The sequence below is a fragment of the Leucopleurus acutus genome, assembly GCF_964270905.1.
Source record: "Leucopleurus acutus genome assembly, chromosome: 12".
NCBI lineage: Eukaryota > Metazoa > Chordata > Mammalia > Artiodactyla > Delphinidae > Leucopleurus > Leucopleurus acutus.
In genome coordinates this window covers 74,079,024-74,101,683 of record NC_139154.1, presented here as the reverse complement: position 1 = coordinate 74,101,683, position 22,660 = coordinate 74,079,024, and the positions used below count along the sequence as shown (strand labels likewise).

The 22,660-nt window shown below is 37.8% G+C and overlaps 1 protein-coding gene across 1 annotated transcript in view; it reads right to left on the bottom strand.

The window, feature by feature from the left end:
* Nucleotides 1–22,660, bottom strand: part of EML6 (EMAP like 6) — a gene marked incomplete at both ends in the record, with an annotated part of 303,253 nt that overhangs the window by 86,614 nt on the left and 193,979 nt on the right. Inside the window, 4 exons of the mRNA XM_082851443.1 lie at nt 825–925; nt 12,101–12,194; nt 19,505–19,610; nt 21,609–21,795. Coding sequence (XP_082707569.1) covers nt 825–925; nt 12,101–12,194; nt 19,505–19,610; nt 21,609–21,795 — 488 coding nt within the window. The remainder of the gene's footprint in view (nt 1–824; nt 926–12,100; nt 12,195–19,504; nt 19,611–21,608; nt 21,796–22,660) is intronic.

Here is a 22,660-nt window from a genome sequence, read left to right as displayed (position 1 = left end):
GTAAACATGTTTTATGTATGTTTTGCCTCGATTTTTATCACAGTGACTTTGGGGTGAGAAAAACGAATCACTGTGTAGGAGAAGTACATCAGATTTGTTCCTTAAATGTTCACATTTCCCTGTACTTTCTTATTAGCACTGAGAAACCCAGACTCATTCCAGACAACTGTAGGCAGGCTGGCTCTCCAGACATGGTGGGTGCATGACCCTTTCTTCAAAAGCAGAAGGCATTGGAACAGTAGCTTATTTCTGTTTTGCCCAGTAAAAGATTGGGCTTCGTACCAAAGTTGATACTAAGAATTCAGAAACAGTCCCAATGAAAGGTCTGACCTATTAGTGAGAAAAACAAGATATCCTTCCACGTTTTGTCCTGCTTATTTACTCATCCTTATTATCAGCATTATAAACCACAAGTATTTATTTTGACCACTTACTGTGTGTCATATTTAATTCATGTGTTAAATGCAGTTATAAATAAAAGAACCCTCAAAATATTGAAAATTGTATTCACCCAACTAAAGTGATTATTTCCTGCTCAGTAGTCCAACATAATCACTGCTTTCAGAACTGATGACTGAATATAAAAATAATTATTTTCGCAGCAGAACATTTCCCAAAGCTTTCTAGATATTGATGAATATGCATGGCATCATATACAGTGTTCTAAGCTTCACAGCTCAAACATTACTTGGGAGCAAACGTCTTTTAGGCATACTTTACTTTTAGATTGCAGAGACAGGCTAGGTAGTGGTGTTGGTTGTTTGTTTTTTCCCAGCTGGAGTAAAACCTTCAACCACATAAAGGATAAACTCTAACAATAGTACCTGCTTGTTGCCAGAATTTGATGTGCTTGATCCCAACCGTGACCAGTCTGTCAACATGGTGTGGGTTACACTTTACCACAAATATCTTATCTTTATGTCCTCTGTAAGAGACAAATAGGGGAAAAATTCCAGTTTTGATGACAGCACTGCTAGAGAGTTTTATTAAAAGCATGCATTTAGTCTAACTTTCATTAAGCACATCTAATAGGACAAGTAAATTAGAAGACGATTTAAAATACACACGGGGTCTACACTAAAATAATGAGTTTTGGCTTTTCTTCGCATGTTTGAGCCCTTTCTTCTTACCCTATCATTGCTACCAAAATCTACTTAATTATGCTTTAAACAAATCAATGAAATATTTTAAATGGATCAGAATGTCTCCTTAAGATAAAATGAATGTCACAACTATAGAATTGTAATTCTTGGGATACAGAGGTCTTGTATAAGAGGAGGGAGAAGATACTGTACAAGTATTAATGAGAAGCTTCAAATGTAATATTCTTGCTGGGGAAGGCATAAGTTTGGGTTAAACAGAGTTTCAGCTAGAAATGTATTCACAAGAAGGCGAAGCCCCTGGCTCACATTCATGGAGAGAGAAAGGCTGTCGTCTATCGATTTAAGGCACTCAAGGATGCTGTGCATTCAGAAACGTAAGTTTATAACCCAAGAGGCAGAAGGACAAATATAAAAGTGAGGACTGACTGTAGGCTGGAGCTGTAGACCAGCATTCCACAGTGCCAGGGTAATTTCTGGTTTAGAGTATAAAGTAATCACATTAGAATCTAAGGATTTACTGGTCTTAATGGACTATTTGATGGTTTTCTCTCGTATACTAGGACCTAACTTTCATTATGTAAAAGAAAAGCAATTAACATAAAGAACATGACTGACTAGTCTCCCTTATGAATACAGATACAAAAATCTTAAATAAAATACTAGCAAAGAGAATCCAACAACATATTTAAAAAACAGTACTTTATGACCAAATGCAGGGTGGTTAATTATTAAGGAATCAAATAATACATCATATTAATACATGAGAAAAATTATGTTATTTTCACAGATGCCAAAAAGGCATTTCACAAAAAAAATCTAACAGTCACTTGTGATTAAAATAGTACTCAACTAACACTCAACAAAGTAGGAATTAATGGATGTTTTAGAGTTATCTCTTAGACTTCTATATTTCCCTGCAGTTCTTGACTCTCACTGAGAAACCTAGATTCATTCAAGACCAATTATACACACACTGGCTCTTCAGACGTTGTGTGCCATTATCCTTTTTTTGAAAACAGAATGTGCTGGAACAGTACCTTATTCATGGTGTGTTTGTGTGTGTGTCTGTGAACTCGAAAGTCAGATTCTTACTTAATGTTATTCCCAATAAAGTCGGGAACAAGACTATCACCACTACCATTTAACATTGTACTGAACACATTACCTAATGCAATTAGACAAGGTCTAAAAAATTAAAGGCACAGGAGCTGGAATGGAAGAGGTGAAACTATTTCTTTTTGCAAATGATAATAATTATGTCTAAAAAATTCAAAAGAAAATAACGTAAAAATAACTACAAATAAGATAATTTAGGAAAGTTGCAGTATATAAAATTAAATACAGAATCAATAACCTTAATATATACAATATCCAGTTGAAAAATATACTGGAAGAAAGGACTCTATTTATAAACAACAATAAAAATATCAAGGCATAAATTTAACAAGAACTGTGCACTATATGCAAATGAGTACAACAACCAAAAAACACCCCATATTTGTAAGACAGAAAAGTAGACTTAAAAAAATGGAAACATATTCCATCTTCTTGGGTTTGAAAACTCAATCATAAAGATGTTAATTCTCCTAGCTTTGCTTATAAATTCAACTTGATTCCAATAAAAAAGAGCATTTAGTGTCTGTTCTTTAATCTGGAGTTAGACACCTTGATTTTAAAGTTCTTATGGAAGAATAAAACAGCAGTAATGGCCAGGAAAAGTCTGAAAAAGAAAAGCAAAGTAGGAAGGGTAGCTCTCCTAGATATTAAAACAATTTATAAATCCTTCATGATTAAAACAGTGTGGTATTGGTGCACAAATTGACTGACAAACCAATGACAAAATAGAAAATCTAGAAAGAGACCCAATATTTAAATGTAGTAGGTAATAAAGACAGATCTCAAATCAATGGGGGAAAAATTAATACTAAAAATAAATGGTGTATGTTACCAAATGCTGGCAAGGATGTGGAGCAACAGGAATTCTCATTCATTGCTGGTGGGAATGCAAGATAGTACAGCTACTTTGGAAGCCATTATGGCAGTTTCTAACAAAACTAAACATGTTCTTACCATAAGATCCAGCAATCATGTTCCTTGGTATTTATCCAAAGGAGTTGAAAACTTACGTCCACACAAAAACCTGCACATAGATGCTTACAGCAGCTTTAATCATAATTGCCAAAACTTGGAAGCAACCAAGATGTTCTTCAGTAGGTGAATGGATTAAAAAAACTGGTACATCCAGACAACGGAGTATTATTCAGTGCTAAAAAGAAATGAGCTATCAAGCCATGAAGAGACATGGAGGAACTTTAAATGGATATTACTAAGTGAAGGAAGATAATCTGAAAAGGCTACATGCTGTATAATTCCAACTAAATGACGTTCTGGAAAAGGCACAACTATGGAGACAGTGAAAAGATTAGTGGTTTCCAGGACAGAGGGGAGGGAGGGACAAACAGCCAGAACACAAAGGGTTTTTAGGGCAGTGAATAGTGAAACCATTCTGCATGATACTATAATGGTGGATACATGTCATTATACACTTGTCAAAACGCATAGAATGTGCAACACCAAGAGTGAACCCTAATGTAAACTGTGGACTTTGGGTGATAATGATGTGTCAATGTAGCTTCATCTATTATAACAAATATACCACTCTGGTGCCAGGTGGGGATTTGAAGGTGGCTGGGAGAGTGGGTATACAGGAACTCTGTATTTTCTGCTCAATTCTGCTGTGTACTTAAACCTGTTCTAAAAAATAGTCTATATGAAAGGGAAAAGGAAAATGGTGTTTGGAACACCTTGATAGCCATATGGAGAAAGGATAAAATTGAATCTGTTCCTCATAATAAATACTGGGATAAATTCCAAATGGTTTAGAGATCTAAATGTAAAGATGAAGCCATAGCAGATTAGAAGAAATCACAAGTGATTTCCTTTTAACCAGAGGACAGGGAACACTTTCCTTTAATCGGTCTCAAAATCTTGAAGTGGTAAAGACTGATAAACTTGACCACATAAAAATAAAGGCCTTTGCATGATGAAAAACATCATATCAAACTCAAAAGACAAATGACAAACTAGGGGAAATATCTGCAAGTTATAGACAACAAATATTATTAGCCCCTAATATTTAAAGGACTACTTTCTGTGTGAATTGTATTTCAGAGAAACCAAGTGGTTCATGAGAGAAAACTCTTATTTATAGAAGAATTCTAGCTAATATGAAGAATAAATAATAGAATTAGAAAATTGTCATTTTCAATCCCTAATTAAATAATCAATGCAGCCCACAGTTGTAAATGGATGCTACAACCATTAGATAATACATGGATGGGAAGCTTTCAATGGAAGGATGAGGCTGATAGTACCAGAACCCACAATGGAGCTGAGCATTACTAAGAGTAGGAGAACCAGACATTTGGGGCAGTGGGGTGGACTGGAATTCCTGAGAAAGAGGAATTCCATCCCTGACACTGTTTAGAATTGCTGGCTCAGGAGAGTAATAAAAAGCAGATTGGCTTTAGTTGGTTTTCTTATTCTTTAAAAAATTCCTACACATAATAGAAGCCCTATTGCTTGCACCTGTCAAGTCCTACTCCCACTGCCCCCACTATCTGGTATGCCACTGATTATGTTTCTTCTGATAAAGTGAAACATGAAGTATGTATCAGGTACTCTTGACTAAAAAATTGACCTTAGGAGAAAATATCTGCAAATCATATATCTGATAAGGGACTTATATTCAGAATAAATTTTTAGAAACCCTTATAACTCAATAATAAAAAGACAAATAACCCTGTTAAAAATGAGCAAAATACTGATATCTAAATAGACATTTCTACAAAGAAGTTATACAAATGGCCAGTAAATACATGAAAAGATGCTCAGTATCGTTACCTACTGGGGAAATGAAAATCAAAACGTTAATAAGATATCACTTCATATCTACTAGGATGGCTATAATGAAGTGACAGACAATAATAGGTATTGGCAAGTATGTGGAGAAATTGGAATGTTCATTCCTTGCTGGTGGGAATGAAAAATAGTGCACCCGGGCTTCCCTGGTGGTGCAGTGGTTAAGAATCCACCTGCCAATGCAGGGGACATGGGTTCGAGCCCTGGTCCGGGAAGATCCCACATGCCGTGGGGCAACTGGGCCCGTGAGCCACAACTACTGAGCCTGTGCATCTGGAGCCTGTGCTCCACAAGAGAGGCCGCGACAGTGAGAGGCCCGTGCACCGTGATGAAGAGTGGCCCCTGCTCGCCACAACTAGAGAAAGCCCTCGCACAGAAACGAAGACCCAACTCAGCCAAAAATAAATAAATAAATAAACATAAATTAAAGAAAAAAAATAGTGCACCCACTTTGAAATGTATTTTGGCAGTGCCTCAAAATGTTAAATACTAAGTTACTATATGACCCAGCAATTCTACTCCTAGGTATATACCTAAGAGAAATGAAACATATATTTACTTAAAACCTTGCACACAAATGTTCATAGCAGCATTATTCATAATAGTCAAAAGGAGGAAACAACCCAACTACCCATCAACTGATGAACAGATAAATGAAGCGTGGTAGGATCCACACGATAAAAAGGAACGAAATACTGATCCTTCTTGTGACATAGATGAACCTTCAAATATTGGGTTGGCCAAAAAGTGCCTTCGGTTTTTAAGTAAAAATAAAAGACACGTTCTTCATTTTCACCAAGAACTTTATTGAACAACGTATTCATCCTTTTGTTCCACTACCTTCTGCCATTTTTCAGGCAATGTCATAATTCCATTTTCCCAAAACTTTTTATCATTTTGAGCAAAGAACTGTTCCAGGTGTCTTTTACAGTTTTCCAGGGATTTGAAATTTTTTCCATTAAGAGAATTTTGTAAAGATCTAAGTAAATAGAAATCCAAAGGTGCAACGTCTGGTGAATACGGCGGACGAATCAGAACTTCCCAGCCAAACTGTAACAGTTTTTGCCTGGTCATCAAAGAAACATGCGTTTTTCTGTTGACTAATTCTGGATGCTTTTCGTTGAGTGCTGCTTTCAGTTGGTCTAATTGGGAGCAGTACTTGTTGGAATTAATTGGTTGCTTTCCCAGAAGGAGCTCATAGTAGAGGACTCCCTTCCAATCCCACCATATACACAATATCACCTTCTTTGGATGAAGACTGGCCTTTGGTGTGGTTGGTGGTGGTTCATTTCGCTTGCCCCATGATCTCTTCCATTCCACATTATTGTACAGTATCCACTTTTCATCACCTGTCACAATTTGTTTTAAAAAACAGAACGTGTTCATTACGTTTAGGTAGAGACTCATATGTGGAAATATGGTCTAGAAGGCTTTTTTCGCTTAGCTTATGTGGAACCCAAACATCAAAGTGATTCACAAAACCAAGCTGGTGCAAATGATTTTCAACACTTGATTTGGATATTTTATGTCAGCTATCTCCCACGTGGTATAACGTTGATTGTTCTCAATTAATGTCTCAATTTGATCGCTATCGACTTCAACTGGTCTACCCAACTGTGGAGCAACGTCCAGTGAGAAATCTCCAGCATGAAACTTCGCAAACCACTTTTGACACATTTGATCAGTCACAGCACCTTCTCCATACACTGCACAAATCTTTTTTTGCATTTCGGTCCCGTTTTTACCTTTCTTGAAATAATAAAGCATAATGTGCCAATAATGTTGTTTTCTTTCATCTTCAATATTAAATGGGCTACACAAAAGTTCACCAATTTTGATGTCTTTTAAAATGCACGCTGATATGACAGCCGTCACATACAATCTAACAAAATTGCTTCGAATGAAGTTAAAGACAACTAAGTGCTACTAGAGCCATCTTACGGAAAAATCCGAACGAACATTTTGGCCCACCCAATATTATGCTACATGAAAGAAGCCAGTCGCAAAGGACCTCATGTGATTCCATTTATACGAAATGTCCAGAATACAAAAATCCAGACAGAATGAAAGTAGATTAGTGCTAATGAGTATGGGATTTCTTTTTGGGGTGGTGAAAGTGTTCTGAAATTAGACAGTGTTAATGATTGCACAACTCTGTAAATATGCTAAAAAAATCAACTTATGCACTTTATTTATTTTTATTATATAAGTTTCAAGTGTACAGCATTATAAGTTGACATCTGTATACACTACAAAGTGATTGAACTGTACACTTTAAAATGCGTGAATTGTAGGGTATATGATTTATCAATAATACTAGTATTAAGGGAAAAAAAGCTGAATGTGAATCTAATCAAGCCTATGGATCTAACTAGCATTTATAGGAAATACAGGGAAATGCCTGACATGCTTTCATGAAGACCCAGTCAAGTTTAGAACGTGACACATTCTATAGGTCAAATGACCTGGTTTCTCAAATGCATCCATGGCAAGAATAAGGTGGGAGGGGGACTGCTATAAAATCAAAGAGGCTTAAGGGAGATGACAATCAAACGTAATACGTGGGCCCTGTTTGGATGCAGATTTGAACAAACCAACTCTCATTTTTGAAACAGTCAGATATGTTTGATTTTAAATAGAGTAATAAATTAAAGAAAGAAATTACTGTTGCTTTAGTTAGTTGTGATAATGGAATGGTGGTTTTTAAAAATAAGTCTTTTCAGTTAGAAATGCCTAATGAAGTACATACTGGTCAAGTGACACAATGTCTTGAGTTTTCTTTAACATCTTATAGCAAAAAAGAAAGCAAAAGTAAAAAATGAGGGGAGGGGGAAGAGCTTTGTATCATTTGTAGGATGTTGCAGCTGGGTGATGGGTATAAGGGAGTTCTTTATGCTGTTTCCTCCGCTTGTGTGTAACTTTTAAAATTTCCATAATAAAAAGTTAAAAGAAAAGTAAAGAAAGAACAAAGCACCTCCATACCTATTATGTAGGCCTTACAGTGAAAGGCAGGGAAAGGAGGAGAAACTGATTTTTGAACTTTCTCTCTTTGTTTCTTTGAAGGTCAAAAGTGAAGCTTGGACACCAGGTCCACTGAAAGTATCAGGAACAATTAGGACAGTGAGAAAAAGGTTTAGATAAAAGAGAAGAGAAAATGTGCTTAACATAAAGAGGAGAAGTGAACCAGATAACCATAAGAAAGACTAAACATCCAAAGATTTCTTGACTGGAGGAAAATCCCCACAGCTCCTAAATCATTAATATAAGCTTTAGAGAGAAGACGCTAGAGAAAACTGAAATGAAAATTGATAACAGATATCACAAATTACATCCCATACATAGAAAAGAGCATTGTTTTGTTTGCTAGTGTCTATACAAGGTCAAACAATTAGATGGTTGGAAAAGTCTTTTTTGAGAGCACACTTTAGTTTTCACCTCATTTCTTGGTGTCATAAAAACACCAATGTTGTTTCTCTTGTAGCTAAAATTCTAAACTGACTAGTGATGGCACGTAAATGTTTAGTTAATGTCAACACCTAAATAAAGAACATTCTTTGAATACTTCTGTTATTTTTCCCTTTAGACGCTTGCTAAATTTGCAGAGAAGTTGCCTACAACTGTGTGTGTGCGTAAGAAAAACAGAATGAAAAGAGTTTCAGGTCCTACCCTGATGGAATAAGAATGTAGGAGAGTCCATACTGCTGCCCTAATACAGGACTATTCCTATGACCTGAGTCATAGGTAGTTCACCACGTAGGGCCACGTTTTAAACTCTATCAGCAAGTACAGGGAAAAGGGAAGGAACGCTTCTCTTCTAGAAGCCAAGGGCAGCTGCACACCACCTGAGTTGGTTTCCCAATCTTCTATTCAAAACCCTCTCATTTGCATAGAGGCCAAGTCTCAGTGTATGTGATTTGGTTTTCTCCTTTTTTGTGAAGGTAGCCCACAAGTGGAAGACTGAATGAATGTTTGATTTATACCCCAGTTCTAAAAAAGATTTAAAATGGCTTACAATATAGAACAACATAGAATAAGCCAGGTAACATTGAGAAGAAGAAAGGAAAATGATACACTGGTGAGTGAAAAAAAAAAAAACAAGTTACAGAGCAGTATGCATAATACCCCACATATGAATAAAAATGGATAAAAATATTAGCAGAATATATACCAGAGAACATATGCTAAAATGTTAGCCATGGCTATGTCTGGGTAGTGGAATTATGAATCATTTTCATTTTCTTTTTGGTGATTTTCTGTGCTTTCTAACTTTTTAATAATCATGTATTATTTTGAAAACAGAAGAAAAATTTAAAAAGGAAAGTGAGAAAGATCTCAATTTGGTATGCAGGAGACCCGATCACATTCACTAAATGTATGTAAGGGTAGGGACCTAAAATAGAACAAGCAGTGGAGCTAACACATACGCTGAAGGTCTATGTACCTGCTCCACGTGGGCCTATGTTTTGTCCCTAAGCTTTTTAGTAGCACTATTTCTCATTAACATTGAAGTAATCTTGTTATGCAACTTGATAACTGTACCTTTTGCTTAATATCCCCACTGTTTAAACTTCTGAGATGAAGCTTGTCAATAATAATTAGCCATTGTCCCCCAGTCATGTTACTGGTGTGATGGAAATCTAAATAAAGGGACATAGAGGTGCCTGATTAATTATCTCATTGTTCTGCCCTGATTGACGCTGATATCAGGCTATTTCACTACTGCCCTTAAGAGAGTACTCTTGGTTATTACATAGGTTACTTGTATATTAGACTAAAATCTGAACAATCTTTAAAAGGAAAAAGAGACTAAAAAATTCATTTGTAATGGAGGGGACTGAGGTCATTCATGAAAATTAGCAAAGATCCAAAAAAACTGTGCAAAGAGATTGAATCAAGTCTCATCAAGATCTTGTAATAAGATCTTTATGGGCCAGTTCCAAACTTCTCTAATTTCTCTGAGCTGATAAAAACATAGGTTCACTTAAACATGTTCCCAACTGAAGGGCGGCTTTTGAGTGCAGGGGGTCCACGTTAGCCTTGGGCAGCAGCGGTACTGCCGGTGATGCCATCACAGCCATTGTGCCCCTCCCTCCATGGGGAAATCTCACATCCTGGGTGACAGGTGCTACTGCAGAACATTACCTGCCAGAACCGCACGACCTGCGGGAAGCAGGTTTGTTGTTAAGCCTTGCTAGTGGCGATGCAGGCCGTGATTGAGACGCAGAAGTGCAGAGTGAGATTTGTCACTGAATCAGCCATCTTCTGAGAGTAAATTAGACCCTTGGAGGAGCTACACTGACTCCCAGAAGACAGTAAGGTCCCACTGATAAAGTATTACTCCTTTTTCTTTGTCACTTCTTTCATGCCCCTGTTTTTAAAGTTTCTATCTACTTAAGCACCTTAATCTCAGGCCATAAATAGAATTTTAATTTGTTTGGTTACTTATTTACATAAATATTTATGATTGATAATATTGTATAAGTATTATTTATTATTTAAAAATCTAGTATTCATCCAAAGAACTTTAACAATCTCTGATACTCTTTGGATAGAGCAATGGTGAATGTTACAATTGCAGAATTGGTCTCTGAAGACAACTTTGCAGGTGTCCTGTTAGGGGAATGTGACATATGGCTTGGGAACAATTCTAAAAATAAACTGTATTATTAACATAATGGTGTTAAGTCACTTTGTGTTAATTAAATAGAAGTAACACTACCAAACATATCAAATATATACTTCTAAAATATTAATAAATATTTCTTTCTTCCATTTCTATTACTGTTTCTGATATATAACAGGTGAGCCACCCACATGTGCAGAGGGTTTTCTAGCAGGAAAATTGCGTTTCTGTTGCTTTTGAAATGCAGACGTGTGCTTTGCCAGAGATTATCTGTAATGCAGATGATATGTTATCAGAACTACTAAAGTAAAATTCAGTACATTAATCTAGAAGGAAAGCGGACTTGCGATTAGAAGCTGAATCTGAGTATTAGCGGGGAGTGGTATAACCGGGAGGAATACTAGAGAGAGCAAAAGGAAAACCGCTTGGGTAGGCGGATTTATGAGCTGTCATTTGCTGCCAAGAATTCCATCTCAGTAGCAGTCATCAGAAAAGCTCCTCTTTCTCTCCTAAGATGGTCAGCTGGTGTCCTCAAGGCTCCATTTGCTCCTCCTCTGAGTCTCCAGCAATCTATAGGTTTTCATTCATTAAATCAAATTGCCAAAAAACACTTTTTTCCTATATAATTTAAAATATCAATTTAAAAAGTGAATATTCGGGTTCAAAGTCATTAACCTAAAAATGATTTTATGGTGCCAGATAAAAAGGAAGTTGGTTTACGCAGGGAAGAACCAGTAGAGAGATAAACTGATAACATGCCTTGGGCAACAAATTGTATTGCTGGGCCTTGGCGGCCAACTATTTTGACCTCCGACTATGGCTGGGCAAACAGCTAAGACCAATGTAAGCAGGAGTGGAAAGCAGTGTTCAGACTTAGGGCTGATTCAGCAGGGAGGGAGGCTGGGGCAAGGGAGGACAGGTGGCCTATAAATAGCAGGTGGTCTTGGAAGGTCTATTTATAAGATGGGGAGATTAGGGCAACAATTTGCCTGCTTTGAAAGCGAGTGGCAGGTGCACACGCCGGGCCTCCTTTCCTGCATGCTGCAGCCTCATGACAAGTGGAACTTCTGACTCCAGTGACATTGACAGTCCTTCACTAGATGCTAAGATAGTGGAAAAACAAGTGGCAAGGCACAAGTCTGAGGAAAGCTGCTTTCCTACTGCTGGGAAGAAGCTTTGATATAGATAATGCATATATTACTAAAAGCAAAGTGATGAATAACTCTCTGGAAAGGATTTCAGAATTTTCCAATTGCCTGAAAGAAACATTAATTCCTCTATGTCAGGTTTGTCACCATGAAATATTACAATATGTTTTTACTTAGGTGTTAAGCTTTCTATGGGAACTTCATCTGAGTTTGAAGATGAAATCTTACCAGAAAATGCAAACTATTAACTTTTACTGCAGTGTGATCATTGGCAGGATGCCGTTAAGACCTCGGCAGTTTCTTACCTGGTGGTGGCTATCTTTTCTCCCTTTTTCCAGTCCCAAAATACAATACTGTGAAAATCGTCTAAACCAACCGACACCAGACATTTTCCATCGGCTGTATGAAAACAACACAAATGTCAAATGACTCATTTCTCAATGAAAAACCACAACATTTTATATACTGTAAAGAGGAACAAGAAATTGATCTTAAGAATATTATTTAGGCTCAAATACATTAGGAGAATAATACACTAAGGGGACCTCACTAAATGAAGTGCATAACTACTAATAGTGGAGGCTCTCAATGTATAATAACTGGTTGCTGAATTAAATCGCTGACCCAACATTCCAATCTGAGACACAGGGCTGGGGGGAGCTTCTCAGGTAAGTCACCAAAACCTTGTTTATTTTGTGTCAGACAAATCTCATGACATTTACTAGAAGAGCCATTTAACTTTGTGACTCAGTCTATTGCGCTCTAAAAAAAAAACAACTGGTTCTGTTCAACCCTCCAAAATAAGAGCATCATAGAAACTAACTTGGAAAATTCTTTCAAAAGATGATTTTATAATTAAAAAAAATCTTAATGTCTTAGTTTCCCTATTTCAAATGTAATATGCTTGTTGTAGGACATTTAGATGATAGCGACAAAGGAAATTTAAAAATCATCCAAATTTCTAGGCCTACATTTGATATATATCCTTATCAGTTTCTCTACCTAAACGTGCTTTGAAAAGACAAAACCAGGATCATAATGAACATACTATTACTTATTGTTTTTACTTGTTATATGATGAACATTTTCCCTTAGTATTAAATATTATTTATAACACTATCAATAATTCGGACAGGTTGTTTTCCAAAATAAAAAAAAATATATGATATGTAAATGAATTTGAAATCAAAATAGTTAATTTGCTTTCTCATTTCAAGACAGAAGAAGAGGTACAGTCAGTAAGTCTTTCCTTTGCTGCCTCCTCACAAAGCTTCACAGGAGAAACATCTCAGGTCAGCAGTTCCTCCCTAGCCTGGAGTGGGCTAGGAGACGGGTGGCCAAGCTCACCAAGGCTCAGTTTAGCAGGGTGTATTCTCCGGCCACACACAGCCAATGGCCTTAGGGTAAAGAAACATGAGTATGTGATAAACCGTTTTCCACAGCCCACTCAGGGTTTCAACTGGTATTTTCAAAGACAGCCCTGGGGTAGATGCCAAATTAGGATTGCCAGGGAAAATAAAGGAGCCTAGTCAAATTGGAATTTCAGATAAGCAATGAATAATTTCTTAGTACAAGTATGTCCCTTGCAATGTTATATTGCATGCAATTATATTGCATGGGACATACTTGTACTAAGAAATTATTTGTTGCTTATCTGAAATTCAAATTTAATTGGGCCTCCTGTATTTTTATTTGCTATATCTGGTGACCCTCCCCAAATGCTGGTTAACTAACGCCCAACCCTTGGGTGCCCTTACTTGTTCCAGAGACCCTCCCCCGACCAACTGGGAACCATAGTCTGCTCCTTTTCTGGAGGAAAAAGGAGAGTAAGAGCCTGGCTTAACAAACCAAATCCTCCCCAATCCTCTACTACCACCAAGTATGAGGCAAGGATTTGAAAGTTACATTAACCCTTTCAAGCTCCTAGACTACAGTAGGTGAAGACATTAACACTTTGACAAAGGCCTAAATCACCACCAGGTGAGTATTATAAACAAATGTGTCTTCTCAATCACAATATGTCTTTATGCTTAAATGTTACCAGGCTTTAAACTGTGCCCCGTGTCTTTTCATGCATTTGGGAGAAGGGACTGGTGATGACTTCCGATTCATTACCACAACATTACTTTTCCTGTACCTCTTGGTGTGGCCTGGTTATATTTCCATATTAGCATGTCTCTGTATTTGGTGATTTTATTTTTATTAGAGAGTTCTCGCTCCCTTTTTAGATCCTAAACTCTTATTTAAGACTTACAGTACTTGTATCACATTTCCAACATGATCCTCGTACTGAGATGGTTTTCAATGAATCCTGATGATACTGGGAGATAAAAATGGAATATGCCTACGGATGGTGCAGAGGGAATGGGAATATTCTGTTATATAAAAATTTTAATCAAAAGCACTGCACAGATATTCAGTGTCTCTTTTTTTTTGCATTTGTTAATTCTACATTTTGTTTTCTTTTGTAACCTGTGTAGCTATATTAGTATGTCTTTCTTAGAATGCAAACATCCACACATTTTAAATGATAGGTTTTTTTCTTTTTTACATTTTATGTCTTTTGAAGAAGTCCTCAGGGTAAGTTGATTTTTTTTTTTTTTTTTGCTTCTTTTTATTGGAATTTCTGCAAGGCCCCATCAGCTTGTCTTCCCAGTTATACCACCTTTCTACCCCAGTTTGTGACTATGAGTAACAATGAAGCAGCAGAACAAATCTAGAGGTGCCTCAACAACCATACCTCTTCTTTAGGATGGTGACTTTTTCTTGAATTCTGCAGGTGTGGGCAATTTCTACATACCACACAGTTTGGAAATATAACTGGCTATCTTTAATTTTTTCTGAGTTTTTGTTTCCCCTCACAGAGGCTTGATCTTAGCTTTGAAAATCCATTGTTCCTTGACCATTTAGTCGGAGTTTTTGATTTTCAACCATATTTTTAGGGTTTAAGTAATGTCCTTTCAAATCTTTCCAGTCACAGTATGTATTAATTATGGATATTTTGTGACATAGTCCAGAAATAATTCTAAGGAGCTTAATGTCAACAGTAAAGGGCAAATTAGAAAGAGAAATATCTTACTCAGATAATTACAAGTTGGTCCTGTATTCAGGGCTCATAAAAAATGCATAGGTTTTTGGAACTGACACAATGAAATCACACTAGTCTTAGATGTGCCCTTGTGGAAATCAGTATTATTCAATGAAGGTTTTTAAAAATATGAGGATGATATTTAGGCTAGAAAATATTTATATCTGAACCTTTCCCTTTCTAATTGGTTTTCTGTTCATGTGGAAGCACTTTCCTGACTGCAAGTACAGAAGCAAAGACGGCTCTGTTTTCCCCAGACAGTGAAAATAAATCCACAACGAGTTGCTCAATTAAGTGACATAATATAAATTCATTCTTTCTAGTTGACATAATTTAGAGGTATGGGTTATGTTGTTAGAAATGTTTTTGATTAAAAATGTCATCTTTTTTGTTTGCTTTGGAAGAGTGGCAAGAATAGATTAATCTAAAGTCCTAGGTATAACTGCTTATCTGCTGTCTAGTTTTCACATCATTTGCCTGCTTTGTATTTCCATGACAATCTCTTTCTCTAATTTCTTTCTGTTATCGGCAGGTTTCCACAACATCCCCCAAGATGAGCTGACGTGTAAGAGACAGGTGGGTGTGGAGATACGCTGAGGCACTCAGATGGGGCCACCAGCTAGGTAATAACCAATGTAGGTGTCCTGTTTACATGGTTAAACTGGGAAACCTAAATCATCTTCTCTCTCAGCATTCTGACTTGAACTCCTCACTTTACTGCAAGCATCCAAAAAGAAGGGATAGATACTCCTGCTCATGAAAGTGTTTGACTCATGGCTGTTCTAGGACAGGGGTCTGTTTTCACGAGGGTGCTGTTGCACGTGGCAGCCTCTATGCACCACCATGCCCACACCACATTTACACTGGAGAGCGGGGGTGGAGGCAGCTGGAGGCACTGGCCATCGGGTAGAAGGAGTGAGGAAGTAGGGGGGCACAATGAGTGGTCCAGGTACGACTCTCATGCTAAAAGTTTACACCAGCCCTGGCGGAGGGCAGGGGCAGGAAAGGGCAGGAGGACCGAGAGGGAGAGCACAGCCGGCACGGCTTCCACCAGCTGACGGCCCCAGGCCTGGTGGCTTTCTCACGGGACTGAGAGCCAGGAGACCTGGGTCCTCGCTCTGGATCTGCCACTGTCTGACTTTTACCGCAGCCATACAACCAGACTCTCTGTATCTACATTCTTGGCCTATAAAGTGGTGCAGGCATCTGTTTAAGACTAAAGCTATATCATTATAACACAAGGTACTACTATCAATATAAATTAAACCGAAGAGGCTTCAGGTCACACCTTCAGTAGGGCCATAGAGACCACAAAGATCAATCGACCACAGTTCATCTGCATGTAACCATACACGGTGATGGATCAAACACAGTACATACTTCCTTACTTCCTGAATGGTCCTTAACGTTAGCGCCTTCTCAAACTATCACCTAGCTTCCTTTCTGCCATTTATAAATTAACATCGTATTTCAACTCTGAGACAAAAACATAATTTTCCACAATCAAAAATACCACATTCGGGGCTTCCCTGGTGGCACAGTGGTTGAGAGTCCGCCTGCCAATGCAGGGGACACGGGTTCATGACCTGGTCCGGGAAGAACCCACGTGCCGTGGAGCGGCTGGGCCCGTGAGCCACGGCCGCTGAGCCTGCGCATCTGGAGCCTGTGCTCCGCAATGGGAGAGGCCACAGCAGTGAGAGGCCTGCGTACCGCAAAAAACAAAAAACAAAACAAACAAAAAAACCCCACATTTGCTGCATAAATGGGCGCTTCCTTAGTGACTATTATCTGGGGAATAGAGAATGTATTGTTAAAACTGAAATATCCTTTTTATGCAGAAAATATTTTATATCTGGGCATTTCTTTATTTTCCCAAAATGGGAATCAGAAGCAGTGACAGAATCAGCTTCTCGGCCTCTTCCAGAGTGCCTGGTTTCTCTATCCCGGGCAATGACGTAAGGGGCTGCCTTACGAGGGGAAGATTTCTAAGTGCAGCTAATTTCTCGATCTTCCTTTTATAAAACCACTAAGCCCAGAAGAGACGGAAGCTCTCAGAAATGCAGAGATCAAGTTACTGGGTACCAGCATATTGCTACTAACTTGCCTCATAATCAATGTTTTTGATCAACATTCCTCTAATCTCTTCTCTAAACGTATTCAGCGTGAGTTGGTTCTTCTGATTTTCCTAAATTTAAAAACCAAAAACTTATTGAATTCTCTAGAAAAAATAATCTGATGATTATTGAATTCTATTTCTAGTATTCTAAATTTCCTGCCACTGTTTATACATTAATACACATACACACATTTCAGTTGAAATCAGTGAGTAGATACTTTGAGTTCTACTTTTTTTCTTAACTTGATACATAGAAATGTGTATGAAATACACATGGTCCACATACTTGTCATTTTGAATTATAGCTTTTGTTAAACAGTGCCAAATTGTCTACTAGAATTATTGAGTCAATTTGCAAAGTTGCTGACAATATGAATATGAGAGTCTCCATAACCTAGTGCACATTTAGGTTTTATTATTTTATTTAATGGGTATCTTACCACTCTTCTAGAACATACTGATTAATATAATTTTTATATTAAGTATACACATGTGTATCCGCTAGCAAGTTAATTTAGGAAAAGAACACAGTTCAGCCATCAGGTAGAACTGTTAAAATAAAAAAAAAAGCAGAAATCCATTCACATCTTTGGAATAGAATCTTATTTGAACTCAAATTATAGTTTCATTTTAGATTTTACTGCTTTATCAAGGATACATGGTACACTTATGAAAGTTGTATGTACATCAAACTCCTGGAAGTTTAGGACTTTGTATTCACCGTTTATCAGGTGCATTATCTGGGCCTTCAACTGGCAGGTGGTAGCCAAGTAATTCTCTCTTCCTTGCTCCTCATGCCTTACGTACCTCACATGCCCACCAGCGTAGAGTATGAACAATTTAGCTTTGATTTTTACTAATTCAATAACCAAAGTATTAAATAACTTCTAATAGTGATATAACAACTCAGATTTGTATAGTAGGTTACAGCATATGAGAATAAGCGTGTGACACACTCACACAAATCTACACCATGTGATTGGTCAGAGAATAAAGATAACTTTCATCCAAAGATGGTTTACAATGTGAAGTTCTAGTAGCAGTAGTGAAAGGCAAGACAGAGAGCATTAAGCAAAACTTCATTCATTCACGTTTTTGGTGTAGCTTCTGTGTCTCTACAGCATGTGCAGTGGGGAACAGAGAGATGGGCTAGATGAGTAGTTTACTGTCTGAGAAGGGCATAGGAGCTGCTAAGACACATAACTACTGTACCACATAGACTCTAACAGGTACCACAAGAGCAATGACAACAAATGGGCTAAGGGATACAGAAGAAGGGACAGGACATTTCTCCCTGGAAGGATGGAGGAAAAACTTTGAGCTTGGTCTTAAAGGATGGTTGGACTTGAACAGACACATGGTAACAGCATGAGCAAAGGAACACAGGCAAAAGGACAGGAATGCATTTAGGTTCTACAGTTAGGTAGACGGAAAGGAGCACGAGTGGGTTAGTGGGTGAAAACACTGCAAAGGAAGGTTGAGGCCAGATCATAGAAGGCCATGAATGTCCAAACATGGGCTCAGCCCTGAGTCAGTCAACCAAGGGGAGTCTATGTGGTAGCAATGTAATTGCACTTCCAGAAGACTCCAGAAATGGGCAGGATGGATTGGACAAAGTGGGGATGGAATCAGAGACCAGCATAACCACCATGCACAGACTAGAGGAAGTTCGGGCCTGAACTAGGAGAGTAGAGAGGGAAATACATAAGAGAGAGACTGGGGTTGTGAAATGGAATTTAACAACCAATATTATACACATTGCACATATTAAACATTTGAACAAAATTTAGAAAAAGGAAATTACAGAATCAGTTTTCTGTAGAAAGTTTAGAAATTTTTTCTACAGATCTAATATCTACATTGGGGTTATTAAAAATTTCTAGGTTAAAAACACCTTTTGCGATAGGCCCTCATTCTTCAATTCTAGCATAAAGAAATGGTTTTATTCTAAAGAAAATTATATTTATAAGTTAGTATTTTTTTTAACAGCACAGTGTTAAAATTTTAAATTAAGGAGATGGAAACTTCAGTTCTATTTTTTCAATACGAAATTTTATTTCCAAAACACCAGTGTTGTAAAGTGGACCTTTGCAGAGAATTTGCACCCCTCGCTCTAGTTCTTTACATTTTAAATCACAGGTGCTGTGTTCCCACTTATTTGGAGAGATGAAACTGATGTTCTGAGTCACTGCCAGACATTTGCAACTAAGTCTTTCAATGGTAACAGCTGCTCTGGATTTCACATCTCTCAAGCAAATGCAGAATACAGTGTGAGCTCTGGGTAATGAGTTGGGAGAGAGAAAATGAGGAAGATGAGGAAAGGAGGTGTGATCACATTCACACATCTGATTTTCAGTCTAAGACTGGGTAGCTGACAGATGAAGGGCTTACCTCCTTACAAGCAGGACTAAACTAAATAAAAGGATCTTTTTTTAAAAAAAGAAACAAACCCAAAGTAAATATGGAAGCATCTGTCAATGACTCCAGTGGCAAACTGGTGCTTACCTGAAAAATCGAGCGCACACACTCCTCTCTGATGTTGTCCTTTCAACAGTGACAAACATTTTAGAGTCTGCGTGTCCCACACATGAATAGCAGCATCTCTCCCAACCTTAAATTACAGGATGAGTGTTATTAACTAATTATAAACTATAATAAGAATGATTTTGTTCCTTAGAGTCAAGTGCTGCTCAGAAATCAAAACCCACACATTTGGAGAGTAGGAAGACCCTGGGAAACCATCTGGTCCAACTCCACTGTTTTCCAGATGAGGAAACTGAGGCACAGGGTCTAAGGGTCTTGTTCTGGCATCAAGGTGGGTGCCAGCAGAATCTAACCTGGTACATGGCTCCCAGTTAAGGGATATTTAAAACTCTAGCTCAAACGTCCACTGTGCTTTGTTTCTGTCAGTTAGTTCTACCCTTCCCTTCTGCCTTCTCAACTCCACACATGATTCCACTCAGCTGTATGTTTTCATGGCACTATCCTCAGAGCTCTTTTACCCATCTCAATTATTTACCCGCCTCAAGAAGGCCTGACCCTACTTCTCCCCCTGGGAAATGAAAGTTTCATGGCTTACCTCTCTGTCATTAAGGTGGCTTCTCCTCAAGGGGACACAAGCTTCTATCATACCAATTCCCAACAACAGAGAAAACTGTAATACTAAAGTGGTTTTCCTCACTTATAATGCATAGGGGGAAAAACCCTTTTGGGTATGATGACTCTAAAAGGGAAAATGGGACATAAAGCCATACACATAACTGAGCAGAGTCTGGCCAACTCCTACACTGGCCTATGGAGGCTAAGTTACCCCTGGAGTGGCTATTGGCATACTGGTCTGCCTCCCAATTACAGTATAGAGTGTGGTAACTCCTCAGGGGTTTATGTAAAGAACCAATCTCTGTTTTTTCTTTCAAAGGAAGACTATTAAACACTCATGAATCAAGCATCTTCTGTTTCTAAGAAAGACAATAAAGGGGGAGGGGGCAGGAAAGAGTGAAAAGGCAAAGTAGTGATCAATTACTTATAAAACTTAATATCAGAATAGATGGTCTAATTTGCAGTTGGAGGAGCAGCAAACCAGTTTTTCAATTAATGGCTCTTCCGTTTTGGAGGACTGTAATCCTTTTACAAATATAAGAGCTACGAACTCTTCTCCCCCCCAGATGGACATTTCTGGGGGTTGACTCCCGTCAGGCCCTCAGTTTCATCCATGGATCTCATGAACATCAGGCTATAAACCCTGTTCAAACACTTTTACCTCCTGTATGTCAAGTCTCAGAAATAGTTCGTTGTCTCATGTTAATCTTTGACCTTCATAAGGTCAAAAATTTTCTTGGAATTTGCCACTTAGATGTTGAGGATCAGGTGAAGTATTACCTACAGTTAAAAGCCCATGATAAAACTGAACAAAAATGTAACCTATACATTGGTAGAAAAGAGCACAACACTGAAAATACTGTTGACAATAGTATTGCTTTACCAGCAAGACAATAAATCTGAGTTTAACAGATTCTCTGTTTACTGAGTTTACTTCTATCCCCCTCCTTTTCCACACAAAATGATTGACTACAGGGCTCTATTTTGAGCAGCTTTTCAATTATAGACTCAATCCGAAGTTTGGCATTCCAAAATGGTTCATATAAAGTTTAGTTTTTTGAAGGTTAAAGTATAATAAACTAGCCAAGGTTCATATGACTTTAAGTTTTACAAAAATAACTATACACTGGATGTTACAGTAGTATTAAAAGATGGTTCATTCAATAAACATTTATTGAGTACCTAGGATATACTAAGTTCTGGGTAAACAGTAATGAGGAAAATATATTAAGACTTCATGGAATTTACAATACTCTAGTTTTACCTAATCCTATTCATAGATATCATCATGTGAGAATAAGAATCCCTCAAAGCCTTCCCAAAAGTGCTGGAATGTATTGGTTGACTCTCCCACCATCATGAAATGATCCAGCATTCACTGCACTTTCAGCTTCCTGCCTTATGTTTATTTCTACCAAGTATTTCTTGAATTTCTCATATGTAAACTGAATTCAAAATTAAATCCTCTCTCTCTTTGGCTAAACTCCCATCTTACAGGAGAGATATATACCTGCCCAGTGGCCACATAGTCCTTCACTGGATGGATGGTCAGGCTGAGAATGTCATCATCGTGTCCCAGGTACAGCCTCTGCGAGTGTTGTTGCCTATTGTACACGACAGCAACTGCAGCAATGTGATAGACCACTTCTCCAGCTTGTGTGTAGAACAGATTGTTTCTACAATCGTAGCCTCTATAGCTGAAGCACAGGTCCAAGAGATGCACAGTCGTTGAACGCACAGTGAATGAACAGAGCAGAAGTTGTGAGAAGATAAAGTTAACATGTTAATATGGACATGGACAAGCAGAACCCAGGTGTCTCCACAGTTGCCTAGGACAGTGATCATCAGTGGGGGTATGAGGACCTCTGAGGGCATGTGATGACTTTCTAAGAGGCAAATGGACCCTGATAATTTTAACAGAATCTATTTCCAGATCCTCAGGTACCATATGTGCTTTCTCTTAAAACTGACTAGTCTGAGAACACACCTGTGATGAGGTACTGGTTTTCCTTTTCCACCTCCCCTTTCCTAATTGCCTTCCTCCCAATTTAGGAAGTCATTCCTCTCATCCATCGGGAATCTTGCTATGGTATATTACCCTGGAATGTCAAACCTTCCAGGGACACCAAAACAAGTACAAGTGCGGATGGATGTTGAAAGTGAGTAACTCTAACAACTGGGTAAGAAATCCTTTTGCAAGTCAAGTGACTTCCAATTCTTTGCTTTTAACAAATTTGAACAGTGATTTAACTGAATTGTTAGCTGATGGATCACCAAACTACATTTTTGTGTGATATATCAAAATCACAACACATATTTTTGGTCTATAACAAAGAGGAGTTTAAAGAACTGATCACCATTGCTGTGATAAAACTGCCTCTGTTCTCATCTACTTAAGTAGCTAGATATGAATAAGCTTTCTTAGCGCTTACATTAAAAAGTGAAAAATTGGAATAGATTCAATGCTAAACTGTTACCCTCTAGCAATAAGAAATATATATGCACATATATCTGAACTCATTGAAACAATTCTATCTTATTAAAAGAAATTTTCCAATAAAA